This window comes from Mchenga conophoros, linkage group LG7, assembly GCF_057382185.1.
Source record: "Mchenga conophoros isolate Kocher_MC1m ecotype Shallow Benthic linkage group LG7, M_conophoros_male_GT1.1, whole genome shotgun sequence".
NCBI lineage: Eukaryota > Metazoa > Chordata > Actinopteri > Cichliformes > Cichlidae > Mchenga > Mchenga conophoros.
Window position 1 is genome coordinate 67,819,642 of NC_140532.1, and position 24,442 is coordinate 67,844,083.

General features: G+C 45.2%; 1 protein-coding gene across 4 annotated transcripts in view; it reads left to right on the forward strand.

Annotated features, from left to right (window-relative positions):
• Positions 1 to 270: 270 nt before the first annotated feature.
• The window catches only part of LOC146571684 (zinc finger protein 609-like), a 32,102-nt gene continuing 7,930 nt past the window's right edge, over positions 271 to 24,442 (forward strand). For 2 of the 4 annotated variants that reach the window (XM_085280958.1, XM_085280955.1), the window contains exons 1-4: positions 271 to 681; positions 12,165 to 12,297; positions 15,546 to 16,376; positions 21,388 to 21,616. In XM_085280958.1, coding sequence (XP_085137084.1) covers positions 15,666 to 16,376; positions 21,388 to 21,616 — 940 coding nt within the window. In that variant the 5' untranslated portion in view covers positions 271 to 681; positions 12,165 to 12,297; positions 15,546 to 15,665. Of the gene's footprint in view, positions 682 to 11,564; positions 11,679 to 12,164; positions 12,298 to 15,545; positions 16,377 to 21,387; positions 21,617 to 24,442 lie in introns of those variants that run through there. The other 2 variants (XM_085280956.1, XM_085280957.1) reach the window with 2 other exon arrangements.

The window sequence follows — 24,442 nt, forward strand, 5'->3', positions numbered from 1 at the left end:
CAGACTGATGGCAGCATGTTAAGAACATCATAAAACACGTTTCATGAAGTTTCATGAAGTTTCAGTGTAGCCCCTGCCCGTCAGTGGGAGTTGCTCTCTGAGCTAGTGTAGGTGTGTTTTAATTATAAAAGATACTTAACCCAGATTCAGAAAATTACTGTGTGATAATATATTAATAACAGTATTATTAATGTGTAAGAAGTAAAATATGGCTTACTGTAACCTGAGGTGTAAGAATGAAAGCTTAAAACGGCTGTTGTGTGCGCATGCGCTGACTCCAGGTCCAGATCCAGCTGTCCGGGCTTTGGCTGCATTGTACTCAACAGCCATTTAGCCCCGCGGTGCTGTTTGTCTGTCTGCCGCTGTCTGTGCTTCTGTTAGTGGGAATATCGCCGACGTGGGAACTCTGGGAATATCACAGTGCTTCACGGAATGCCTGGAACTAGCTGTCCCCCCGGCCAGCGCGGAGAAGCGCCCGTTAAACGTCGCCGTTCGCAGCCGCTCTCCGCTTTTCTCCGGGATGTGACCGTGTGATGGCTGCGGTCCAGTGAGCTGGGAGCACGTTGACTGGTCCGCCTGTTTGCCCAGCAGCTTTCGGAGCTTGTCCTCATCGTTTCACCGGGATTTATCGCAACCTATGGAGTGTACATGAATATTGGTCGGACAGGGATTCCAATCGGGGTAAGTGGGGGCCTCGGAGGGGCACCCTGTCTGGGTTTTGGATCCACTTCTTTAAAACGCGGGATAGCCTGCTAGCTATCCTGGGGGTTAGCTCAGGAGGCTAACTGCCGTCTTTGTCTGGAGAGACCGGGAAGCATGCGTCCATCATCGGACACGTCCTCGCCTGACCCTCGCCTTTACCCAGCAGCAAAAATTAAAACCTCCGTATTAAGCCAGACATATTTGCGGATATATTTAACGGTTTGCGTCGCGGTCACGGGGTAAACTGTTCGCAGTGAGCTGCCTGTGATGCACAGAGCTTTTGAAGCATCGCTGTGATGTTTTTGAGCTTCTGCAGTATTTCATTATCTCCTGATGAGTGATTTAGATCAGAGCTCTGGTGTCCTGTCAGACACTGTAGCCTGCTGCTTAATAAAAGCTGCCCCGTCAATGAGAAAACACCACCCGCCGAGAGGTGGTGTTCAACGGTTGTCCGATAATGGATCGCGGGGAGGCTGAAAGCGCCGCATCGGTAATTGTGTCCACCAGGCGACCAATAGGACGTCAGGTTACCCGTTACACGCACTGAGTGTGTCCTGCGTGCTGTCGGTGTGGCTGGGTCCAGCTTCAGTGGCTGCTGTGAGGGCTGCGGACCGTCATGATTGTTTTAAAGTTCAGCAGAGAAGGCTAAATTCTACCTGGCTGGGCTGAAAGTAGCCCGCGTCCGATAATGGATCTCGCTAGCATTGCAGCGGGCCACGGTGGGCCTCGGATTAGCTAGTTAAGCTGTGCTCGGTACCTGCGTGTTAATCGGTGCTGGAGGTGAAGCCCTGATGCCCCAGAGTGTGGCTGGTGACAGTTTCAGGGCTTTAAAGCCGCTGTGGGGCGGTGTTAGCTTTGTGCTAGCATGCAGCGAACTGAGCTCCCGATAAACCCAGCTAACATGAGCTAGCACCAGTTAGCTCAGGTGGCTCCGGGTTTAGTTCTAGCACGCATATCCTTCTTTTACCCAGCTTCACACACCCAGAACCGTACGACTTGCTGCCCCAAAGAGACACACATGCAAATGTGCAGGAGGTCCTAGCGAAGGCGATGTTTGAAAGCTAGCCACATGATGTAAATACCCCCTCAGATGGATTTCCTGGATCTGCTTTGTTTGTCACTGTGATGCACAGTTCCTAGAAAAGTTGTAGTTGGCATGAGTGAATTAAACCTCCAGCTGCAGCACGATAAATGTCACATTATTGTGGCTGTGTAACATTAGACGGTGACTGCAGGCCTATAAATGTACTGTATGTGGGCTAACCTGCTGGACTGAACTCACTGTAGTGCTCTAATCTCGCTCTGAAGCAACACCTGCATTTGTGGAGACACACAAAAGGGCACAGCAGGCATTGCATCGTTATCTTTGTAGTAAGTACACTGACACTAATGGGAGGTGTGTTAATCTGATGGGGAAATCAATAGATTAGGAGGTCGTGGCTTCTAATCTATTGATGTGTGTTCACAGGCGTGAATTCGCCACCTTTGTTTTTGTGTCCTTAACACGAGTTTAACATGTGCTGATTCCTGTCCGTGTCCATGAAAGGAGCAACTTCCAAAAGTGTGAATCTGGAATTTATTCAACTCGTGGTGACTTTGGTTTAAAATTTAAAACACAGTCCGTACTGAGAAATTGTTCTCTGGGATTTCTGAAGGTCTTGCAAAGTTCTTCTTTGGACATTAGCTGCTTTTTCACTTCACTCTTTTTAAATCCAGTCCTTGTACCTGACCATTTTCAGAGTCGTGCTTTTTTGTTGTTATTGTGTTATTGTTTTGTTTTTGGTTTTTTTTGAGCGTTTCTACTCTGAATCATTCAAGCATAAAAGGGCTGGAAGGGTGAATCAGTGTTTTTTTTGTGTGTGTGTGTGTGTGTGTGTGTGTGTGTGTGTGTGTGTGTGTGTGTGTGTGTGTGTGTGTGTGTGTGAATAAGATGCCTGAGCAAAGATAACTCAGATGTTTTAAGTTACAAATTAAAGCTCTTTGTTATGACGAAGATACCAGTTTGTCATATAATGGCATTTATGAAAACTTTGCACATCTCAGCGTGGTGTGCGGTGTTTCCTTAGGAATCGTAAATGGACTGATTCTTGTAGAGCACTTTTCTACTCTCCTGGAGTTATTCAAAGCGCTCGATACAACATGTCACATTCTCCCAGTCACACCCATTCTCACAAGAACTTTCTCTATACTTAGTGCTGTCTAACTACACACACACACACACACACACACACACACATTCATACTCCGATGGATGCATCAGACACAACTTGGGGTCAGTATCTTGCCCAAGGATACTTGACATGCAGACTGGAGGAGCCGAGGATTGAACCACCAACCTTCCGATCAGTAGGTGATCAGAAGGTTGAGCTACAGCCACCGCTGTGAATGAATGTGAGAAAACTGGATAAGTGGAAGCAAAAAAACGTTTTTTAAAAACTCTTGTTCTTAAGAAAGAGGGGCAGATCCAGCAAAGACCTGGTGCAGGCCCTGAGAGGTGCATCTGGACCTTCAGCTGATCATCTACTGCTCACTGAAGCTTCATCAGAAATGGTCTCAGTAGCAGGACGGCTCTCAGGAAGCCATTCTTAAAGAAGTAAAGCAGGAGGCAAGGCTGAGGTACGAAAGTTACACAAGAACTGGACTGAAAATGGGTCTGATGGAGCGAAAGATACAAATCATGGTCCGTATGTACGGAGGTGGTCAGGAGAGAGGTCCGACAGTGAGCCTGCAGCCGTGTGTGAAACACGGTGGAGGCTCTGTCGTGGTTCAGCCTGCTGTTCAGCCGGTGCCGTTTGTGACCGTAGAAAAGTACCGTCAGAGTTTGATCCACCCCGCAGTAACATCTGGGAACATCTGATCAGCAGCTGCTTCATTTTCAGCATGATAATGATCCCAGACACACTGCCAGTGCAGCGAAAGCACACCTGGACAAAACACACACAGTGGAAGTCCATGGTGGTTAGGTGTTAGGTGGTTAGGCAGGCATCTTCCATTACTAGGTTTACCCTGGGGCTTCCTCATGCCCAGCTGGAATGCCTTACCCCGGAGTTGAGAGCCTCAACTGGCTCCCATCAATATGGAGGAGTAGCAGCTGCTTGAGAATAACCAAACTCCTCACCCTATGCTAACACGTTGGAGGAAGCTGATTTCCACTGCTTGCATCCGAGGTCTCGTTTTGCTTTTTGAAATGACTAGCATGGCCAGTGCTGACTAGTGATAATAGTGACAACTAGCAAACTAGTCCCACACATTTGATTAGTTCAAAATCAAACCAACTTTTTCTCGATGCAAAGTCTAAAAAAGATGCCCTCTCTCTCTCTCTCTCTCTCTCTCTCTCTCTCTCTCTCTCTCTCCCGTCTAAAAATCTGTTTTCTTCATTATTCGCTCGTTGTTTACAGGCTGTCGGCGGCTGTTTTTATCCCTTTTACTCACTTCTGAAAAGAAAACCTAATTTCTGCCGTTCAACAGGCTTCTGAACAAATGTAAACTTTTTAAAATTAAGCAAAATGCAAAACGCTGTGTCTGTAATAAAACCGCTGTAACTTCAGAGGTAATGTTCATGTGTTGATTAATGGTTTTCTTTCGTTTTTCATGTACTGCAGAATACTTTTATAAAATCCCAGAACAGGAAAATCTCCTTCATGTTTTTCTGTGTTTTATCTTCAGCTGCTTTGACACAAAGGCCTCACTGTGACGCTCACATCTTTGATAAAGTCTGGAAAGTGTCAGCTTCCTTTTTATAGATACAAAAATATATAAATGTACTGATCTGAATTATAATATTTCTGACTGTCTGAGGAAAAATTTCCCAGATTTAAATCGAATCGAATTGAATCAAATCGTGGATCGAATCGATTCTAGAAATGAGTGACGATACCCAGCCCTAGCACCCTATGCATATAAATATCCTGCAAAAATGTCTATGCCTATGCCCTATTGGAAACCCCCATTGAATTCATTGTCGAGGCAAATTAAATAATATCTTATTTAAAGCATTAAATTGTATATATGTACTACAATAACGGTTGTTTTGCAAGTTTTTCCTGGTTAAAAGTGAGATTTCAGTGTGCGATGATGCACAGCTGGCCCACAGCGAGTGGCTTTTCCCACTGTGTTTGTTCACAGCCAAAGTCCTGATTTATACAAAATCACCGTTGACGTAAGTCAAAGCCGTCAGGTAGAAATTTGTAAGCCGTGTGTGGCTAAAGTTATCTAGGGAGAAAAACCCTTAGACCACAGCATGAAAGTGGGAGTTTTATTGTTTTTTCAGTGTGTATTTAACATGCAGACCTATTCTAGTAACCCCTGTCCTCATTGGTTATCTCGAGCAGGGCAGTTACTGCTCTGTTGCTACTCTCAGACCTGATAAGCTGATGCTTCACAGTAAACAAGGACCCAAAACATGCTGAGAAAGCAACCAAAGAGCAGCCCAAGAGAAAGAAGGGCAGTAGTGTTAAATGTCTGAGTCGATCAGCGGACTTCAGGCCGGCTCGGCATCCAAACAGAAGACGCCACCGTGGACAGAAAGACCCAGAAACGGGCAGCAGCTGAGGCGCCTGCAGTAAAGGTCTGTCTCTCAGGGAGGAAGCATGTCGAGTATGAAGTGTATTTTCTCACTGAAGCCACTTTTCGCTGTAATGTTTGAACACGTTAACGGTTAAACAGGATGCGGGTGTTTCCACTTCTGGCTCTGACAGTTGCATGACAGAGCTCTGCAGGTGAACCGTTCTGTGTTTAGTTTGTTTTCTGGCGGTTGTCGCATCAGGCCCAGGAGGCGCTGCTGCTCACTTCACCCTCATCACCTGAACTGTGACTAAACCGATGAAGGTTTGCACGTGTGGTTCAGAGATGTTTGATTCTTCAAAGTAAGTAAGGAGGAGTCACAAACCCGTCCTGAGTCTAATCTTAGAGACAGTTTGGGTGCATGAAACGTGGTCGTCCGTGTGCAGCATGTCAACAAACAGAGTCAGCCTTCCAAACTGTCCACAGAAAACAACACAGACACTGAGTAAATAACTGGAAAGCAGGTGGAAAATTGTTGGAAACTACAAGGAAAATTATGAAAGGAACAATAATCAATGACTAATCTAAAAGGACTGGAAACTGTTCAAAATGAGAGGAAATTATGAGAGAAACACAGCAAATGACTCATTAACATCAGAAAGGGAAATGTGAAAAATGATTAATGGACAGAGTTGGAACAAACTGCTGTAAAGCATGGAAACGACGACACGTGAAATTATTAGAAAGAACAAGAAAAATGTAAAAACAGCAGGAGCTGCTGCGGCTCGCCACGGCGCCGCTGTATTAGGACCCATAATGTCAATCGGTAGAAATGAGGCGTGGACAGCAACAGGGCTGGAACCGCGTGGGCTGACCTCTGACCTGTACCGGTGCGCTCACCCTCACGGTCTCGTGTTGGGGATGTTTTGTTTAGCTTGAGGTTGAACCTTTGGCCTCGAGGTGTTTTTAACCACATGGTGTCGTCACGCTGCTCAAAGATGTTTAAGAGCTTCTGTTCCTCAGTTTGAATTTCAGGATTTTGAGTGAACTCTGTCTGTGGCTTCATCTGTCAGTATAAGGTGGATTGTTTTTGCCAGCTGTCCCTCACAGGAGCACTTTGTGTTATCGTCATCATCAGTGTCCTCAGCACTGTGTGTCTGCTGTAAGCACCTCAGTGTCTGACCTGTTTTCACTGGCTGTAAATCCCTTTGCTCCACTGCAGCCACGGTTGGGTGTTTGCACCGTGTCTTCACATGAACCGGCTGTTAGCTGCATGGGAGTTTTTCTTCTGTTTATAGCGTCTTCAGACTGCCAGACAGTGTTGCCAACTTAGCGACTTTGTTGCTATATTTAGCGAGTTTTCAGACTCCCTTACCGACTTTTTTTTCTAAAAAAGCAACTAGCGACAAATCTGGCGACTTTTTCTGGTGTTATTGGAGACTTATTTATGACGACTTTTTGACGTGAAAACGCGGATCGCTCATACTCTCAACAGGCAGCGGTGCTGCCGTGGGCACCTCGCCCGTGCCAAAGCGCTCACAGGCGGAGGACAGTCCTCCCCCAGCTGCAGGAGACGTTCACACCTGTGCGCCCAAACTGCAAATGAATCGCGCATGAGCGAAGCTGCTGCTCCGCACTGACTGTAACGCAGTCAGTTCTTCCTTTACTGTTATGCTGTTTTGTGGATCACAAGGTTTAAAACTACTTGTAAACACAGACACACCAAGTAACTCCACCAGAGCGCCAATTTCGGGTCACTTTTGCCGGTCCAAGCCCGGGTAAACAAGCAGGGTTGGAATTGTGACATTAAAAAAAAACAATAATTACTAAAATAAATTTAATTTGTAGTTCTAAATAAACTCTAAATGCATTTAGGACGTTTTTTACTCACTTTGTCTCTTCCACGATGTTATTTCTCTCTCCAACAGTGTAGGTTACAATTACATTAGCATGACCAATTATGCAAATTAGGCGATGACGTCATTTGGCGACTTTTAGGACAGCCAATAGCGATTTTCCTTACTGAGGAGTTGGCAACACTGCTGCCAGACATTTTTGTTTCTTAAATGCAGAGGAGAGGATAATAAACAGCTGAAGCACTTGTAGATAAATGACGCCTGAATCCTGCTTTAATGGCCGTGTAATCATTAATAATTGTGCAAGGAGGGTTCTATAAGAACATTTAAAGCTCGTAAAGTGGAAAATATCTGGACTAAACTGAGTATCGGGATTAATGTTGAATATGTTGTGACCGATGTCCTCATGGGTGCTGATATCAGTACCGATCAGAGTTGGCTTGTCTTTGTTTTTGGGGTCAAAACGTGCATTTATTTTATTTTTATAAGCCAAATGTAACTTGGCTTGAATAAATGAAACCTTAATTAAAAAATGTTTTACGTCAGTGACAGATTTTGTCGTTTTCTCTTACTGGACGATCAAACTTGGTGCTGTGTGGTGCAGCATTGATGCGACAGCATGTGAATGCAGAGGCAGAGTTACTGATACCAGTAACTATCTTATAAAGGCAGCTGTTGGCAGAGCACCGGGTCATGATTTATGAGCTGAATCCCCGTCAGTCTGAACACATATGAATGATCACTAAGTCAGTTTTACTTTGCACAATAATGAGTTCACACAATAAAGCACACTGTTCAGCTTTTTGTGTGCTTGTGAAAGTGTCTTGTTAGGACACTTGGATAGGGATGGGTATCGTTTAGGTTTTATCCGGTACCGGTGCCAAACCGGTACTTTTGAAACGGTGCCGGTGCTTAAACGGTGCTCGAACCGGTGCTTAAAGAATGGAGAACACAAACTTTGTCCAAAAATCTCTTATGTTTTTATTTTTAGCAGTCTCTTTTTTTTTTTCTGCAAAAATGGTAACCTAGTTAGCCTTTTCTGTTGATACAACATACCTCCTTTGGTTGGAACCGATGCTTAAACAATGGAAAACACAAACTTTGTCCTAAAACCTCTCATGTTTAGCTGTTTGTAAAAAGATAACAATGATGGCCTTTTCTGCAGCTATCCGGTTGTTCAGGGATGACACGACGAATCCTACTTCCGGGCCTAAAGTCTGCGTTTAATATGGCTTTTGTGTTGTTAACATGTTTAATGTTTTGTATTTTCTTATATTTGATCTCAAAAAGCTCCTAAAACAGTCAGTGATCACTGTTGACCTCCCTCGGCTTTTATTACCGCTAATCATTTATTTAAGCTCAGTTTTTAAAACCTTAGGATGTAGCTACAGCCCAGCCCATGCAGCAGTATATGAATGACTAACCTCGTATTGTGGATGGATTATCTCAGTTGTTCTCCTGGCTGAAGTTTGGTCCTTTTACAGCATCCTGCCATGCGATTACATTTGTTCCTGACCACCGAGAACACTCACGTTAACTTTTATCCAGTGGAAAAAAAGTTAGCTTGTTTATATTATGCTAACATAGCTGTGTCGCTAGCGGTCACATAGCACATCATTATATACCAGCTAGCCCAACTTCAGTAACCCTACAAACGTCACTGCTGTTTAGTTTTCTGTCTTCATTTATGCTGGAAGTGATAGCAGAGCTGTACGTTTTAATTTGTTTCCAAAACCCCGCAGTCAGGACATGCTATATTGTATTTAGATAGAAGCTAGCGAGCTAACTTCCTGCTAACTTCTAACTCCGTTAAATGTCATAAATTCCGTTTTCATGGATGCCTGGATGTTAAACTCAATTGTTACACCTGGTAGAGCAGAACGCTGATCATTTTATTAAAGATGAAAGACTTTAGACAGTTTTCAACTCTCAGTAATGCCACAGTGATCGTTTGATATATGGACCTGCAGCGGAGTTTAGACCCAGACACGGCTAGTGACGTCAGACTGAACAATCGGATAGGGCATATATGGTATCACTCTATCAAACAAGAAGACAGCAGCATGTAACTACGACGGTGTTTGCTAGTTCACCTTACATGCATTAATGTAATAACGTGGTTAGCCTACTCAACGTAAATTACACACAAACAACATGAAGCTACTCACGCAGAGAAGAACGGCTGCTGCTGCATCATCATCCTCATCATTTCTGCTACACTGGCAGGGCTAGGGGCCAGGACTCTCCTCTTCGTGTTCTTGGGGGATGTTGCTAACTCCGGGTCGATAACAGGCACCACACCCGCAGTAGATGTGCTCGCTGTGAGGTCTCGCAGCAAGCTATCATACGGCGCATTTCTCGGCCTTTGCACAGTATCAGCTTAAAGCACTTGTTGCTGCTGAGTTTGCATCTTTTGCTGTGAAGTACAGCCAGACTTTGACCGCTTCGCCTTGGGCATTTTTAATCTGTAGCTCTGCTCTAAAAGAACGTACGTGCCTGGGCCCGCCTACTACGCTTGGAAACGTAAAATGATTGGCTAGAATCCAAAGTGTGTGACATCTCGGGGAAAAAAAGCACCAAAATAAAGCACCGAAATGTGCGCTGCTTTTCGGTCTGGTTACTACCGTTTATGTCAGAACCTACCCATCCCTACACCTGGAGTGTGAATGTCCATGCTCACCTCTGTTCAGTATGTCTTCAGTGGAGACTAGAGCAGGGCGATATGGCCAAAAATATTTGTCACGATATATATTTGAACATTTTTGATAACGATATAACTGACGATATAATTGATGCGAGACAGCATACAACTCCACAACTTCACTAGCACAAAAGAAAAAACCTTCCATTTATTTTCACTAAAACAAGAAGCTGGTTTTTATGTACATTAAAGCTTTATAAAAATGTAACAGTGCAAATGCAAATTCCTTGCTGAAAGTTTAACCAAAAAACATTTCCAGTAGAAATGGGCTGACATATCCTGAGCATAACCATGTATAATATCCACTGAAGTTAAAAAGAGGTGCTTTGCAACATTAAACTGCAGTGTGCCAAATAAAAAAGTCAAATACGTATTTTTTGGACCATAAGGTGCACGGGAATATAAGACACATTAAGCAAAACAAAGCAGTCGGATATATCTGCTGTTTAGTTTCCTGTCTTCATTCATGTTGGAAGTGATAGCAGAGCTGTACGTTTGAATGTTTTCAGAAATCTCTCAGTCAGAACATGCTACATCATGCTTAGGTAACTAGCAAAACTAGCGAGCTAACTTCTGCTAACTTCCTGCTAACTTCTAACTCGTTAAGTGTAATAAATTCTGTTTTCATGGATGCCTGGATGTTAAACTTCATAGTTACACCTGATAAAGCAGCAACGCTGATCATTTTATTAAAGATGAAAGAATTTAGACCGTTTTTAACTCTCAGTGTTCGTTTGACTTTGGGACCTGAATAGGACGGCGTTTTGGACCCAGATTACTCCGCGAAGCTCCTCACTACGGCAGCCGTAATGCTCTGACAATCCATCAAGCAGTGCAGCTTACCAAAGCTGTACTAAAAGATTTTAACAGATTTCTGCCCAAATCGGTTAGAGTTTCAATTTTTGAGAAAATTAGAGGATTTTAAGCCTTATAGTGTGGAAAATACGTTATACAGAAGAAAAGAATATATCGTGATATATATCGTTACCACTTATGCTTCAAATTATATCACGATATGGATTTTAGGCCATATCGCCCAGCCCTAGTTTTACCTTTAAATCACAGATAGATGCAAAGTATGCCGGCCGATGTGGGAGCAACGCTAGCTTTCCCAGCCTCGTCTTCCTCCTCCCGCAGTGCTTCACAGAGGATGCCCGGCAGCCTGTTAATCACCGCGGCGTGGATTCAGCCTGTGTGGGACGTGTAGCGTAGAGAGCGACGCCCGGGCCAAGTTTCCGTCAGAACGGCGGGTTTGATTCTGTCCTGCTGCTGGGGAAAAGCCCGGCTGGCGGAGCTCTGTGCCGGAGCCAGAGCTTCTCAGGGTGGATTTCCACAGAAACAGGCTCCTCTTTCTCTCCAGCTGCTGGAGGTCTCGCCACCTGGCCGCCTTTAATTAAGTGTGGCATTGGAGGCAGTTGAGCAGAAAGTCTGATCTGAGAGGAGCCCCGCGGTATGAATGCCAGCAGCTAATCCACTCAGTCATTTTTGCACAGGCAGATTAGGAGTCTGTGCGAAAAATGGTGTTTGCTGCCTTTGGAGGTGCAGCGTGGGTAACGTCACAGCTTTTTAATGTGTAGTTTGATTGTTTTTACTGATGAAAACAAAAAAAACAATCAGCCGTAGCAGGAGAACAGATGGTTTAGCCTTTTCAGGGTCTCTGTAGATCTGACAGGAACCTTTCTGTCTCCAGAAACGTCTTTCAGTTACTCCTGGGTGATTCCTCGCCATTCCCAGGCCTCCAGAGAGCCCCACGCCCAGCCAGGACCCCCGATAGGCCTCCAAAGCAGGGCTTTCCTAGCTTTATTAATCAGGTTTACACTCAAACAAACGAGAGAACACGTCAGAAATGAGAGGGTAGTTAAGTAACAATGAGCTGAGAATGACAGCCCAGTGAGCATCAAGGACAAACCCCAGAGGTCAGATATTTATTTATCCACAGGTCATCACGTGTAAAATATATTTCATTATATTCTGCTTTTGAGCCATGCTTCTGTTTGCTGCAGTGTGTTTTCATTTGCTCTCCTTACACAAACTCGCTGAACCACTTGTCGAGGTGGGAGTCATCCCACATCCCCACGATGTTATCGCAGTACTTCAGTCACGATGTGACATTGTTAACATAATGTAAAATGTTAGAATGGTGAATGTTGCATTAACATATGTTGAGATTTATCACTTTTTTCCAACATCAAGTTACGTCCTCAAAGCTAAACATGGTTAGCATCTGTTTTATTCCATAACAGAAGTTTATCTCGGTGGTTTTGGTTTTTTGTCGTCAGTCAGCGATTGGAAGAGGCCACGTTTGTGATATTACAGCAGTTAACTGCTGAATCAGTGAACATCACATGTCTCTTGTTGTCTACATGCACAGGAAGTCACATTTAACTCTTCCTGTTCTCCAGGAATACAACCGGGATACAACCAGCTGCCGAGCCGAGTCGCCTTGAGTTGTGCTCGGTGACAGAGCCTCGTGTCCGCACGCTGACCGTCTGTCTGCAGATGGTTCCCGTCTATCAGGCGACCTGTGCAATCCAAGTGAGTGTGATTCATCAACGATTCATCGAGTAATTCCAATTATTTGATTATAAAAAATTCTCTTTGCGTTTAAGCCGTTTTATTAAAACGAGCGTTTCTCCCACATCTGCTAAAAGCAGACCTGCAGTAGAAACGTTTTTATGAAACACTGAGAACACAACAGCAGCAGGGACGATGGCGCTGGCACAGTTTAACGTGGGGGCGGAGACTGTTTACACACCACGTACTGTCACGCTGCGTTGAGGCTGAGTGAAAGAAAACAGCAGCGCGGTGGCTGTGATCACCATTAAAACCTTTACTGTGGAAACGTGAAAGCTTGTAAGTTTAAGCTTGATGAAGGCTGACGGCAGGCTGCTATTTTACAGAGAGGCAAACAGGGGTGAGTCTAAAGGGGGGCGTGGGGTGCCCGGCTGCTGTAACAGCAGCATGAAAACTTCGCTAACGTCAGAAAGCCTGCCAAGAAGACGGTACAGGTCCGTTTTTATGCCGTAGTTTTGACTGCATATTTGTTTTATTTTATTTGACCTTTGACTCTACTTGACATTATTTATATATTTTTGCATTTAAGAAAATGTTTTTAATATGGTGCATAAATACATCCAAAGGTTTAGTAGTTGTTCTGACAGATAAAACGTGGTTTTGGGTGTTTATTATTGTTTATTAATAAGACAAAAGCATTTCTCTTCCAGTTAAGTGACGGGGTAATCGATGGCTGAATGTTTGTCCAACTGACACTCTGTTTCTGTTTTATAGTAATATGTGACATTTGCAAAATAATCACTTGGTAAAGGTTTGAACTGAGTCATGGATGGAGGAGCGTCTGATGGCTCAGCTTTTGGAGTTTGGCACCGGCCTCAGTCATGGTGTGTTCGGCTCGGTGTTGCTGGTGTGTTTTCTCAGAGCAGTTGAATCATTAGCAGCAGGATTATGTCTACAGCTCCTGTCTGTCCATCTGCCTCCTCGTCTCCTCGGTTAGTGTGCTTCGTAGCACTGCTGCCAGACGGGTTAAAGGTTAACCAGTGTGTACAGTAGAGTCACAGAAGTATGAATCCCAGGAGTTTCTCTAAATGCTGCGGTTAGATTTTGAACTAAACGTGAGCTCCGTTCTGTACGGCCGTCCACAAAAACCTCAGACACATCCATCACTCTGGTTTTTGTTGGGTTCTTATCCTCGTGGATGAGTTTTGAATCAGATCTTTGTGAACTTGTGGAAATCCCAGTCAGGCCTTAATCTGGATGAATTTCACAACGACGTGTTTGTTTTGGTGTTTGGTGGGTGGAAACGCTGCTTTGAAGGGTGGATGTTTCTCTGTTGTGCTCTTGCAGGTGGGGGCAGGTGTGGCGATAATAAGATGAGATTTCCTGAATGCAGGTAGCAGTCACTGTGCCTGCAAAAGGAAGGTTTTATCACAGTGTTTATCAGGAGATACTGTGATGTTCATAGTATGTGGTGGTATTATTATTATTATTATTATTATTATTATTAGAATAAATAACATTTTAATGCCTTCATGGAAAATCTACTGTTGGGCCTTTTTACAAATAATTATTAAGAATAATGAAACACGCGTCACAGAGTCAGGACTGAATCTCATGCGGCTCTGAAACGAACTGCATTTGGACAATTTAGTGTGCAGGTAAAAACACCTGTGAGCAACAGGTGAGACATGCAGTTAAACTCAGAGCATCCTCAGGTGAAGCTCACCTGAGAGAAGCAAGGTGGAGCTCGTCTCGTTCCTCTTCATGATGCTGCACGATTTAAGCAGAAGCTGCTTAAACACTCTGGAGTTCACCTCTTTGCGTCTGTGTGGAGGCTGGTGGTGAGGAGGGGCTTTAATAATTGGACGCTTCATCTCAAGAATCATCTGCACGTTTTGAATGTTCAAATGTGGTTTTCTTTAAATTATTAATTTAAATGATCTGTAAGTTTGGAACACACTGATTTAAAAACAGAAGAGTTCCCATTAACAGTTTTTTGCCTGCAGCTGTTAATTTTTCCTCAATAACTGTATAATAAGATTAACCTTTGTAAAGACTGCTCGCCCTGCAGCATCCTGTAGGATCACTGCAGAAGCTGTTTAACGATCTTTAACCTTTAGAGGCTGCACGCAGGGCGACGGTGCGCAGGCTGCGGTGCAAAAACAAGGCGGAGCAGACCCACAGCTGTGAAGCTGTTTGTACAGTTTGTTTCTTGAACAATGGTGTAATTGGACAGGATGAGTATTAATCAGCAGGCTTCAGGAGTACCAGGGAAACAGTCCGCTCTGCTGGACTTATTTTCCTGGGTCGTCTGCAGTGTGCCGCCCTCCTTCCTCCTGCGGGAACGACTTCCTGTTTTCGTACGGTACGGTATCGTGGGCGTTCACGTCACAGACATTTCAGTGAGCGCTTCAGCCCGCCTCCTCTCCACATATGGACTGATCAGACATACGCCTTAATTAGCCTCAGGGTGGAGTTGGTGGGGCTTTAGGATGTTAACATTGCACCGCCTCCTCCCCACATCTGCTCCCACTGCTTTGCATTGTCAGAAGGTCAGGGGTCAACGAGCTCCTGTCCTGTGATCAGTGGCCTGAAGGAGGCTTTAGAGCAGGAGGTGTGCATGTTCTCCCTCAGCGCACCGTTATCCTGACGAGTAGTCGTCTTTGTGAAGTAACAGAACTGACAGCAAGCAGGAAGTCGCAGCCTGCAGTGGTGCTGAGATGCTCTGTGGACCAAAGATGAACCTGAGACTCCGATCCTGAATAAAACATTTCGTTTTAGTTCATGTTTTCAGCTACATCTCTTCCATGGATATTCTGAAAGTGATCAAACCATTAAGCTTAATTCTTGCACCTTTTTTCCCTCGTTGTGAATCGGGTGCACCTCCTTATTGTGTGATCTTGCTAAGCCGGGGCGTTGTCCTCGCTGTCACTCAGGGCCTTTGTTTCACAACCTCGTGATTCCCACCAACCAGTGAGCGTGCAGACGGGTTCAGGCTTTTTGTGCTGGTGTAAATCGCTGTGAAACCGCAGACAGACTTGACATCTGACGGTTTGGTTTACGACTGAATTTCTTCCTAACATGTGCCTTTGTTCCCCCGCCTGAACAGTAAAACTGGGATGAGCAACTCAAAATGTAAAGTTGTTCTCTTCCTGGCCTTCGATCATAGTCATCAAGTTAAAAATAACTTCTGAACTCTGTCTCAGGAGGCGGGGCTAAGCTAATCTAACCTGCTCTTTTCTGGTTTGTCTCACCTGTCCTTCCTGCAGGAGGCGATGCGGGGAGCCGGGTGGAGGCGTGGGGTCCGGCCCTGAGGAGGCGTCCTGCGGCTGGGAGGAGCGTGGCCCTCCTGCAGCCCTCCTGTGGCGCTCCGGGACGCTCCTACTAAGATGTCCCTCAGCAGCGGCCCTGCAGGCGGGAAAGGTGTGGACTCCAACGCGGTGGACACGTACGACAGCGGTGATGAGTGGGATATCGGTGTTGGCAATCTGATCATTGACCTGGACGCCGACTTAGAGAAGGACAAGCTAGAGATGTCGAGCAGCAAGGAGGGAGGGGGCATGGCGGCCCCTCCCAGCGCCGTGGCAGCTTTACCTGACAATATAAAGTTTGTTAGCCCTGCGTCCGCCACGGCGGGCAAAGAGAGCAAATCCAAATCCAAGCGCAGTAAAAACTCTAAGGAGAGCGTGAAGACGCCGCACTCAGACGGAGCTAAAAAAGAGGTTCAGGGCCGGGTCCCCGGGGACCTGCCGCCCCAGAACGCCAACTCTGCCCCGAGCAAGGGGACGGACAAGTCGAGTAAGCCCTCCCGCATCCTCCCTGTGGTGAAAAAGGACAAGGACGGGGTGTCTGGGAAAAGCAAGAAGGAGAAAATGGAGGCGGGAGCGGCGAACGCTGAGAAAGAGTCCTCGGTGCTGCCGTTAGGAGCACCTCGAGGCGGACCCTTTGAGGGCCAACAGGCCCCCGAGCTCGCTACGGCCGAGCAGCTCGGGAACACGCCGCTGGACTCAGCCAGGATAGGCCAGGTCGTGACGACGGAGCAGGAAGAGGTGGATGGGGGCGACTGCCGAAATCTGAAGAAAGCGATGGGTGGGGAAAAGGTAAGAGGAATAAAGCTGATGCCTGAACAAATGAAAATAATCGTGTCTCCTTGTTGTTGATGGAGCCCACATGCTGCACACTGAACATGATGTATGTGAGCGTCGTTTTCGGCGTGCTCCTCGTGGTCAAAGGATCTAAATGTGCTCGCTTTTAGCTCTGAACAAAGAACCAAAGCAAACCAAGCGCTCGTCACTGCCGACCCGGTCGGCCGTGGACAAGCTAAAAGTGGCTCCGTGTGAACCTGAGCTAAATTAAACTTGGTCTAATCTAACCCAGTTTCTGTTTTTAGATAATCCCACTGTTAAAGCTTCTGCACTAAGACCCGTGTCGTCATTAACAAAGGAGTCTTTGGACCTCTCTGTTCTACCACTGATCATTTCACTGCACTGGCAGGTGTGCTTTTCAGGGCTGATTTCAGGTAAACACACTTCTCCTTCACAGCTAGCTGGACTGTTCGTCAGAGGTTAAACCGACTCTTTTAAGAATAACTTCAGAAAGCTTCAGCTTTGGGGTTTGTGTGGTTCCTTAAAAAGCCTTAAATTCATCCATTTATTGGAGTTAGTGTGGGGAGTAAACTGAGCCTGCTAATTCAAGATTAAACTGCGATTAAAGGTTAAAGTTGCAGTGGATTGAAGTCCTGAGTGAGCTGTTAATTCAAGATTAGATTGTTTAAGTTTCAAAATAGAACAAACGAAACAGACTAAACTGTCAATTCCACTTAGAAACAAAATATTAATTCTAAAAGTAAATCTTAGTTTGTTTTACAGAAGAACAGACAAAACTGACTAACTTTTGTCAATATCAAATAAAGTGAGAACTAAAAGGAAATTCTCAATCTCTCCTTGTTGTATAGCTGAGCTTTTCAAACAGTTTTAACAGTTACTTTAGTCTGACAAAAGCCGAATGACGAATTAGCGCTTCCAGTCAGAGACTGAGGCTACGTCCACACGTACACGGGTATTTTTGAAAACGGAGATTTTCCGTTTTCGTTTTAAAAAATAATCCCGTCCACACATAAAGGCAGAAATGAAGGAAAACGCTGCTATGAACATGCCAAAGCAGCAGGTGGCGCTAGATTCCTAACCGTGCAGAAATGTTGGCCAATCAGAAGTCTAGAAGCCTCGGTGGGAAAAAGTAAACAAAGCTGGGGCATAGAAGCAGAACCGAGTCGTATGTGTGGAGGGACAGTAACTGTGTGTATATGTAAGCATTTAAACACTGCAGAGAGTAGAATTAACAGTAACAGTATTGTAGAAATTCATTTCACCGAAACAATAACGTGGCGCACAGTGTGACGCATGCACCAGTTTATTGTATTTCCAGACTTGCTTTCGGCACATTTACAGTGCACGCTGCTCTGTTTTTTGTCAGACTTGAAATAGCCGAAATACCTTCACACTACGGAGCTTCTATGGCTCTTCCGTTCGACAATCTCTCCGGCGTTGGAACCATCATCTGTTTTCTCTTCGGTCACGCTCGGTTGAGTTTTCTAGTCGGCACACTCATTTCCTCCATTACCCGCTGGCTGCTTCCCAAACAAACACACGTGCGGCTTGGCACTTGTGCTGCACGTAACAAGTCACGCGACGTGACGCTGCGGCTGTGATTGGTTCGGCTCTGCGCTACTGAATTTGGATTGGCTGACCTTTTTTTTTTTTTTTTTTTTTTTTAGAGGACGAGCGGCGAGGTCTATCGCGATAGCTTAATTTCTCTATCGAGTAAAAGTTATATCGCGATACATATCGTTATCGTTCTATCGCCCAGCTCTACCATATACATTTGAAAATTTGTGATAACGATATAACTGACGATATAATTGACACAAGACAAAATACTTTACAACTCCACAACTTTATTAGTGCAAAAAAACACAAACATTCATCCATCTTCTTCCACTTTATCCGGGCCGGGTCGCGGGGGCAGCAGCCTAAGCAGAGAAGCCCACACCTCCCTCTCCCCAGCCACCTCCTCCAGCTTATCCGCAGGAACACCAAGGCGAGATATACAGGGAGTGCAGAATTATTAGGCAAGTTGTATTTTTGAGGAATAATTTTATTATTGAACAACAACCATGTTCTCAATGAACCCAAAAAACTCATTAATATCAAAGCTGAATGTTTGTGGAAGTAGTTTTTAGTTTGTTTTTAGTTTTAGCTATTTTAGGGGGATATCTGTGTGTGCAGGTGACTATTACTGTGCATAATTATTAGGCAACTTAACAAAAAACAAATATATACCCATTTCAATGATTTATTTTTACCAGTGACACCAATATAACATCTCCACATTCACAAATAAACATTTCTGACATTCAAAAACAAAACAAAAACAAATCAGCGACCAATATAGCCACCTTTCTTTGCAAGGACCCTCAAAAGCCTGCCATCCATGGATTCTGTCAGTGTTTTGATCTGTTCACCATCAACATTGCGTGCAGCAGCAACCACAGCCTCCCAGACACTGTTCAGAGAGGTGTACTGTTTTCCCTCCTTGTAAATCTCACATTTGATGATGGACCACAGGTTCTCAATGGGGTTCAGATCAGGTGAACAAGGAGGCCATGTCATTAGTTTTCCTTCTTTTATACCCTTTCTTGCAGCCACGCTGTGGAGTACTTGGACGCGTGTGATGGAGCATTGTCCTGCATGAAAATCGTGTTTTTCTTGAAGGATGCAGACTTCTTCCTGTACCACTGCTTGAAGAAGGTGTCTTCCAGAAACTGGCAGTAGGACTGGGAGTTGAGCTTGACTCCATCCTCAACCCGAAAAGGCCCCACAAGCTCATTTTTGATGATACCAGCCCAAACCAGTACTCCACCTCCACCTTGCTGGCGTCTGAGTCGGACTGGAGCTCTCTGCCCTTTACCAATCCAGCCACGGGCCCATCCATCTGGCCCATCAAGACTCACTCTCATTTCATCAGTCCATAAAACCTTAGAAAAACCAGTCTTGAGATATTTCTTGGCCCAGTCTTGACGTTTCAGCTTGTGTGTCTTGTTCAGTGGTGGTCGTCTTTCAGCCTTTCTTACCTTGGCCATGTCTCTGAGTATTGCACACCTTGTGCTTTTGGGCACTCCAGTGATGTTGCAGCTCTGAAATATGGCCAAACTGGTGGCAAGTGGCATCTTGGCAGCTGCACGCTTGACTTTTCTCAGTTCACGGGCAGTTATTTTGCTCCTTGGTTTTTCCACACGCTTCTTGCGACCCTGTTGACTATTTTGAATGAAACGCTTGATTGTTCAATGATCACGCTTCAGAAGCTTTGCAATTTTGAGACTGCTGCATCCCTCTGCAAGATATCTCACTATTTTTGACTTTTCTGAGCCTGTCAAGTCCTTCTTTTGACCCATTTTGCCAAAGGAAAGGACGTTGCCTAATAATTATGCACTCCCTGTAATCTCTCCAGCTTTTGGTCACTACCCACAGCTCGTGGCCATAGGTGAGGGTAGGGACGTAGATCGACCGATAAACTGAGAGCTTCGCTTTTACACTCAGCTCCCTCTTCACCACGACGGATTGGTGCAGCATCCGCATCACTGCAGCCGCTGCACCAATCCGTCTGTCAACCTTCAGCTCCCTTCTCCCAAAAAAAACTCCATCAGTGTATTTTCACTTAAACAAGCAGCTGTTTTTTATGTGCATTAAAATTATATAAACATGTAACAGTGCAAATGCAATTCCTTGCTGGCAGTTTAACCAAAAGGCATTTCCAGTGGAAACTGGCCGACATCCTCAGCACAACCATGTAGAATGAATAACGACGGCCCGCTAGCATGCGCTACCAAAAATAGTGCTTTGTTGTGTATCTGACGGACGAAAGCTGAACCAGTTCCAGTGAAGCTGCAGCATTTTTACAAACCAGTTCTGGTTCATCTGTTTCACTCAACGATCCACTTTCACTCTTCTCGTTCTGCGTCGCCGCCGTGCTTTTTCCGCCATGTGCGTATGAAAACAAAAGCACTGCACATGCGCGTTTTTACCCATATTCTATCGCCATGTTTCATTTTCTTATCGTTGCCCAACGTTACACCGGTGTTACCGTGAGCGGTATGATATGGCGCAGCACTAGTCCAGACCCTAAAGCCTGATTCCCGTTAAACTCAGTTTTATTTGTATGGCTCCAGATCACAACAGCAGACGTCTCAAGGCGGTTTATGCTGTCAGGTGACAATAAAACAGAGAAACCTTTGAGCAAACGCTCCTCGTCTTCACTCCTCAGGCTAGCGCTTTGTCAACCCACCGGCCAGCGGAGTGGCCCGAGGTTCTGTCGGGTCCCTCGTCAGCCCTCTGCCTCCGTCTGAGATCCAGAGAGAGGCTGATCTGCCTGTGGCCTTGAAAGGAATGTGGCTTGTAATAAATACTGCTCCGGCTGAATGAGGAGGAGCAAGGATGGTCTGTGGCCAATAGTGGAGGTGTAACCCCGCCCCCTGTCATTCTGTCTTTGAGAGCTAGTCTGAGGTTTTCCTGCTCCTCAGCGGTTTTCCCTGCATCCAGGCAGCAGCTCTCATTCTTAAAGAAGAGGACGGTGTGGACCGCCCTCATCGTCGGCTCTCAGCACTGTCAAATTTACCTGAAAACCAACGTGTATGTTCCAGGTGGGTCAAGGTGGGACTTTAAAACCATAATTAAAAACTGCTTCCTCTCAGATGGGGATGGCTCTGTGTTTTGGCAGAGAGACGAAGTAAGGCGTGAAGTTTAAATAGACATTTAACCTGCTGTCAGACAGGAAGTGGAGATGTTCTGCACCAGACTTCATTCACAGAAGCTGCAGTTTTACCTCAGAGAGAGACGGTAGATGTTTGAGTGCCGCCTTGATGGGCAGCCAAGGATTGAAGAAGGTCAAAGGTGCTGTTCCCGTCACGGGGAATAAATGATCTTTATTTCTTTAACGTGATAAGTGGTTCTCTTTGTTTTGGCACCAACTAAACATTAGGTTGGATTTCCTTCCAGCTCTCCTGTGGTTGCACTCACGTGTTTGATTTCTCTCTCGTCTTCTCTGTCCTCCGTCCAGATGGAGTCTCCAGTCTCCACCCCAGCTCCTCCCCCTCTCCACCTCCTCGGCTCCGTCCCCAGCAGCGGCGACATCTCGTCTCCCTGCGAGCAGATCATGGTCCGCACGCGCTCGATCGCCGTGAACACCGTTGACGCGGCGCTGGCGACCGAGCCGGAGTGCCTGGGACCCTGTGAGCCGGGAACCAGCGTGAACCTGGAGGGCATCGTGTGGCAGGAGACGGAGGACGGTGAGAAAAGCGTTATCGCAGTAGATGGCTGCGTAGTTTTATTTTACGTGTGTTTATTTGAAGAACAAAATGAGCGCTCATCAGAGGCACTCGCACTACCCCGGCCTGAACATCGTTTCCCATTCTGCTGAAGGAAGAGCCGTGCACACGAACAACGAACCAAACAAGAAGCGAGAGACTCTCGGTTTCTGCAGCAAACCTTTACGAGCTGCGACGGCGAGCGGACACCGCGCTGTCTTCCTGTCAATCCAAATTATTCCAAAAAGAAAGCTTTTCTGCACCTTCACTCCACAAAACTCCCGTTAGATTAGAGAAAAGGTGCTTCATTAATGCTCTGTTTCACTGACCTCTCACTGCTGCTGAGCCTCATGCAGCTGCAGTGGTACCAATAACTCAGCCACAAAAATGAAATGATTGTTCCGTCAGTACTTTTTCTTTGCCTTTGGCTGTTGCAGAGAAAAAAACACCTTCTGATATACTGTAACAAACACATGCATCAGTTTTATCAGCTTGGGTTGAACGTTCATGACTCCACCCCTCTGAGCAGGTGTGATGTGCGTGCAGAGCTGCCGATGCTGAGCCAGTGTGGAGCTCTGTGAAAAGATCAGGTCCAGTTTATTGTCTGGATTACGGCCCTGCTGAACAGTCGTGCATCTCAGTTTTTATTCAGTGACGTCCTGTGAGCGTGTCTGCACGTCCTGTGGACGCCGAATGCAGAGTGGCGTGTAGCTGGAGGAAAACCTGTGTGGAGGTGATAGGCTCGGGCAGGAAGCTGTTCATTAGAAGTGCTCCTGTTAGTGGAAAGCTCTGCTGAAGTACTCAATCTCACTCTTTAATTAGCTCCACTGTCAGCCAATCACTGATGCGGTTCGACCTCAGAAACCCGCCGAGCGTGACGCTGGTATGAAAGCGTTCGACATCTGCGTCCCAGCCGGGGAGGAAAGTCGCATCTAGACGTCTGCTTCCTGCTGCACTCGCAGCTTCCGTGCTTTGATACAGTCACGTCAGCACATCGAAGAAAGGAGCTGTAAGTGTGGGGAGTTACTCTGAAGACTCATTTGTTAAAGTGGAGACCCCAGAGGGGAGGAGCTTAACTCCTATCCCTTCATCCTAATTGTGGGGTCAGAAAACTTTTGGCTTTTTCAAACCAACAAAAAATGATGTTTGTACTTCAATGTGAAGTCTTTTGTTTTGTTTTTTTGTTTGTTTGTTTTTTTAATAACTGCACTAGAGATGGACCGATCCGATATTACGTATCGGTATCGGCCCGATACTGACGTAAATTACTGGATCGGATATTGGAGAGAAATAAAAAATGTAATCCGATCCATTAAATATCAAAAAAGCACCTCACAAAACTTGCAACACGGCGTAACTCGGCTCATTACCGTAGCACGTCGCAACAGTGTGGTCACGTGATCAAGAGGCTGTGGCGTGCCCTGTGGTCTGGTTGAGTATTTGTAGCCTCGCTACCAAACCAGCATTTCATCAACCGATATATGGAGCGACTGCCTCTTCTTGCTGCTGCTTCAATCATGAAACTGATCAATGATCAGCTGATCGGCTTTTCTCTCTTCTTTGTTTTTGGCCCACTTTGCACCAGAAAGAGGAAACCAGCGGCTGAACAGCAGCAGCACGTTTAAGCTTAAACTGTTGTTAGAATTTATTTAATATTACTTTCTACACCAGGATCTTTTTCTACGTAGCTGACGGCTGGTAACTGTGCAGGGGCGGATCTAGCAAAGTTTAGCCAGGGGGGCCGATAGGGCATTAACAGGGAAAAGGGGGCACAAAGACATACTTTTCTTTCTTATTCTCATTTAAAATGTCGAGCTTTTAATAAATAATTATCTGAATCTTACACCCAAAGTTTTAATCTGATGTAAAATGTATAGAAGTCCATTACTGTATATAGTAACTGTTAAGTCTAATATATCCTAGTAAGCTATAGTACTTTTTCCTTTGGGAAGGCACCATCTGTGCAGTCTGCAATTCTGTTGAAGAAAGATGTTGAATCTATTTAATATTTCTTGAAAAATAATTGATTTCTGTGCATTTTTTTCGCACTGCATCAAATTAAGGTTGATTACGTCGATTAAGCATCATGAGGTGGAGCGTGAGGGGTGGTTCCCTATTTTTTTTTTTTTTTTTGCTGGGAGTTTGCAACCTTATTAGTTTGGTTGCCTAATATTTCTGCTAAGTACTCTTTAAAATACCAGAATAGGGAGGATGGTGTAGGTTTAAGTTTACTAGATTGATCAGTTTTGCTGAACTATGAAATATTTTGGGCGCAGTGCATTTTTTACATACAGTATAACAGAATAGCTTTAGTGTTGTTTATTTAAACTTGAGTATGAACTTATACAAAATGCAGCAAGATATATAAAAAAAAAAACAGTTTTATTGATTAAAGAAAACTGTATCAGATTCATATCAGTGTCGGCCGATATCCAAATTTATGATATACATTTATGATAGTGCTAGCTAAAAACGTAATCTGCATCAGCTGACGAGGAACTGGCTCATAAAAGCACCTGAGGGTGTTACACATCACCAGCATTCATCCGCAGAGAGGCCTCCAGAGTAAGTCCGCAGCCCCAGCTTCTAATGAGCCAATCAGCTGCTTGGATGGTAAAACGGAAAGTCCAGAGCAGCCGAGAGAAGACGGCGACAGGCGCCGAGTGAAAAAGTGAAAGCAATGTGCAGGAAATCCCCCTGTAAGTTTGGCTGAAAGCCAAGGTAAATAAATATGTTTTAAGACGTGATTTAAAAACAGATAAGGAAGGTGCCTGTCTAACATGTAAAGGCAACTCATTCCACAGTTTT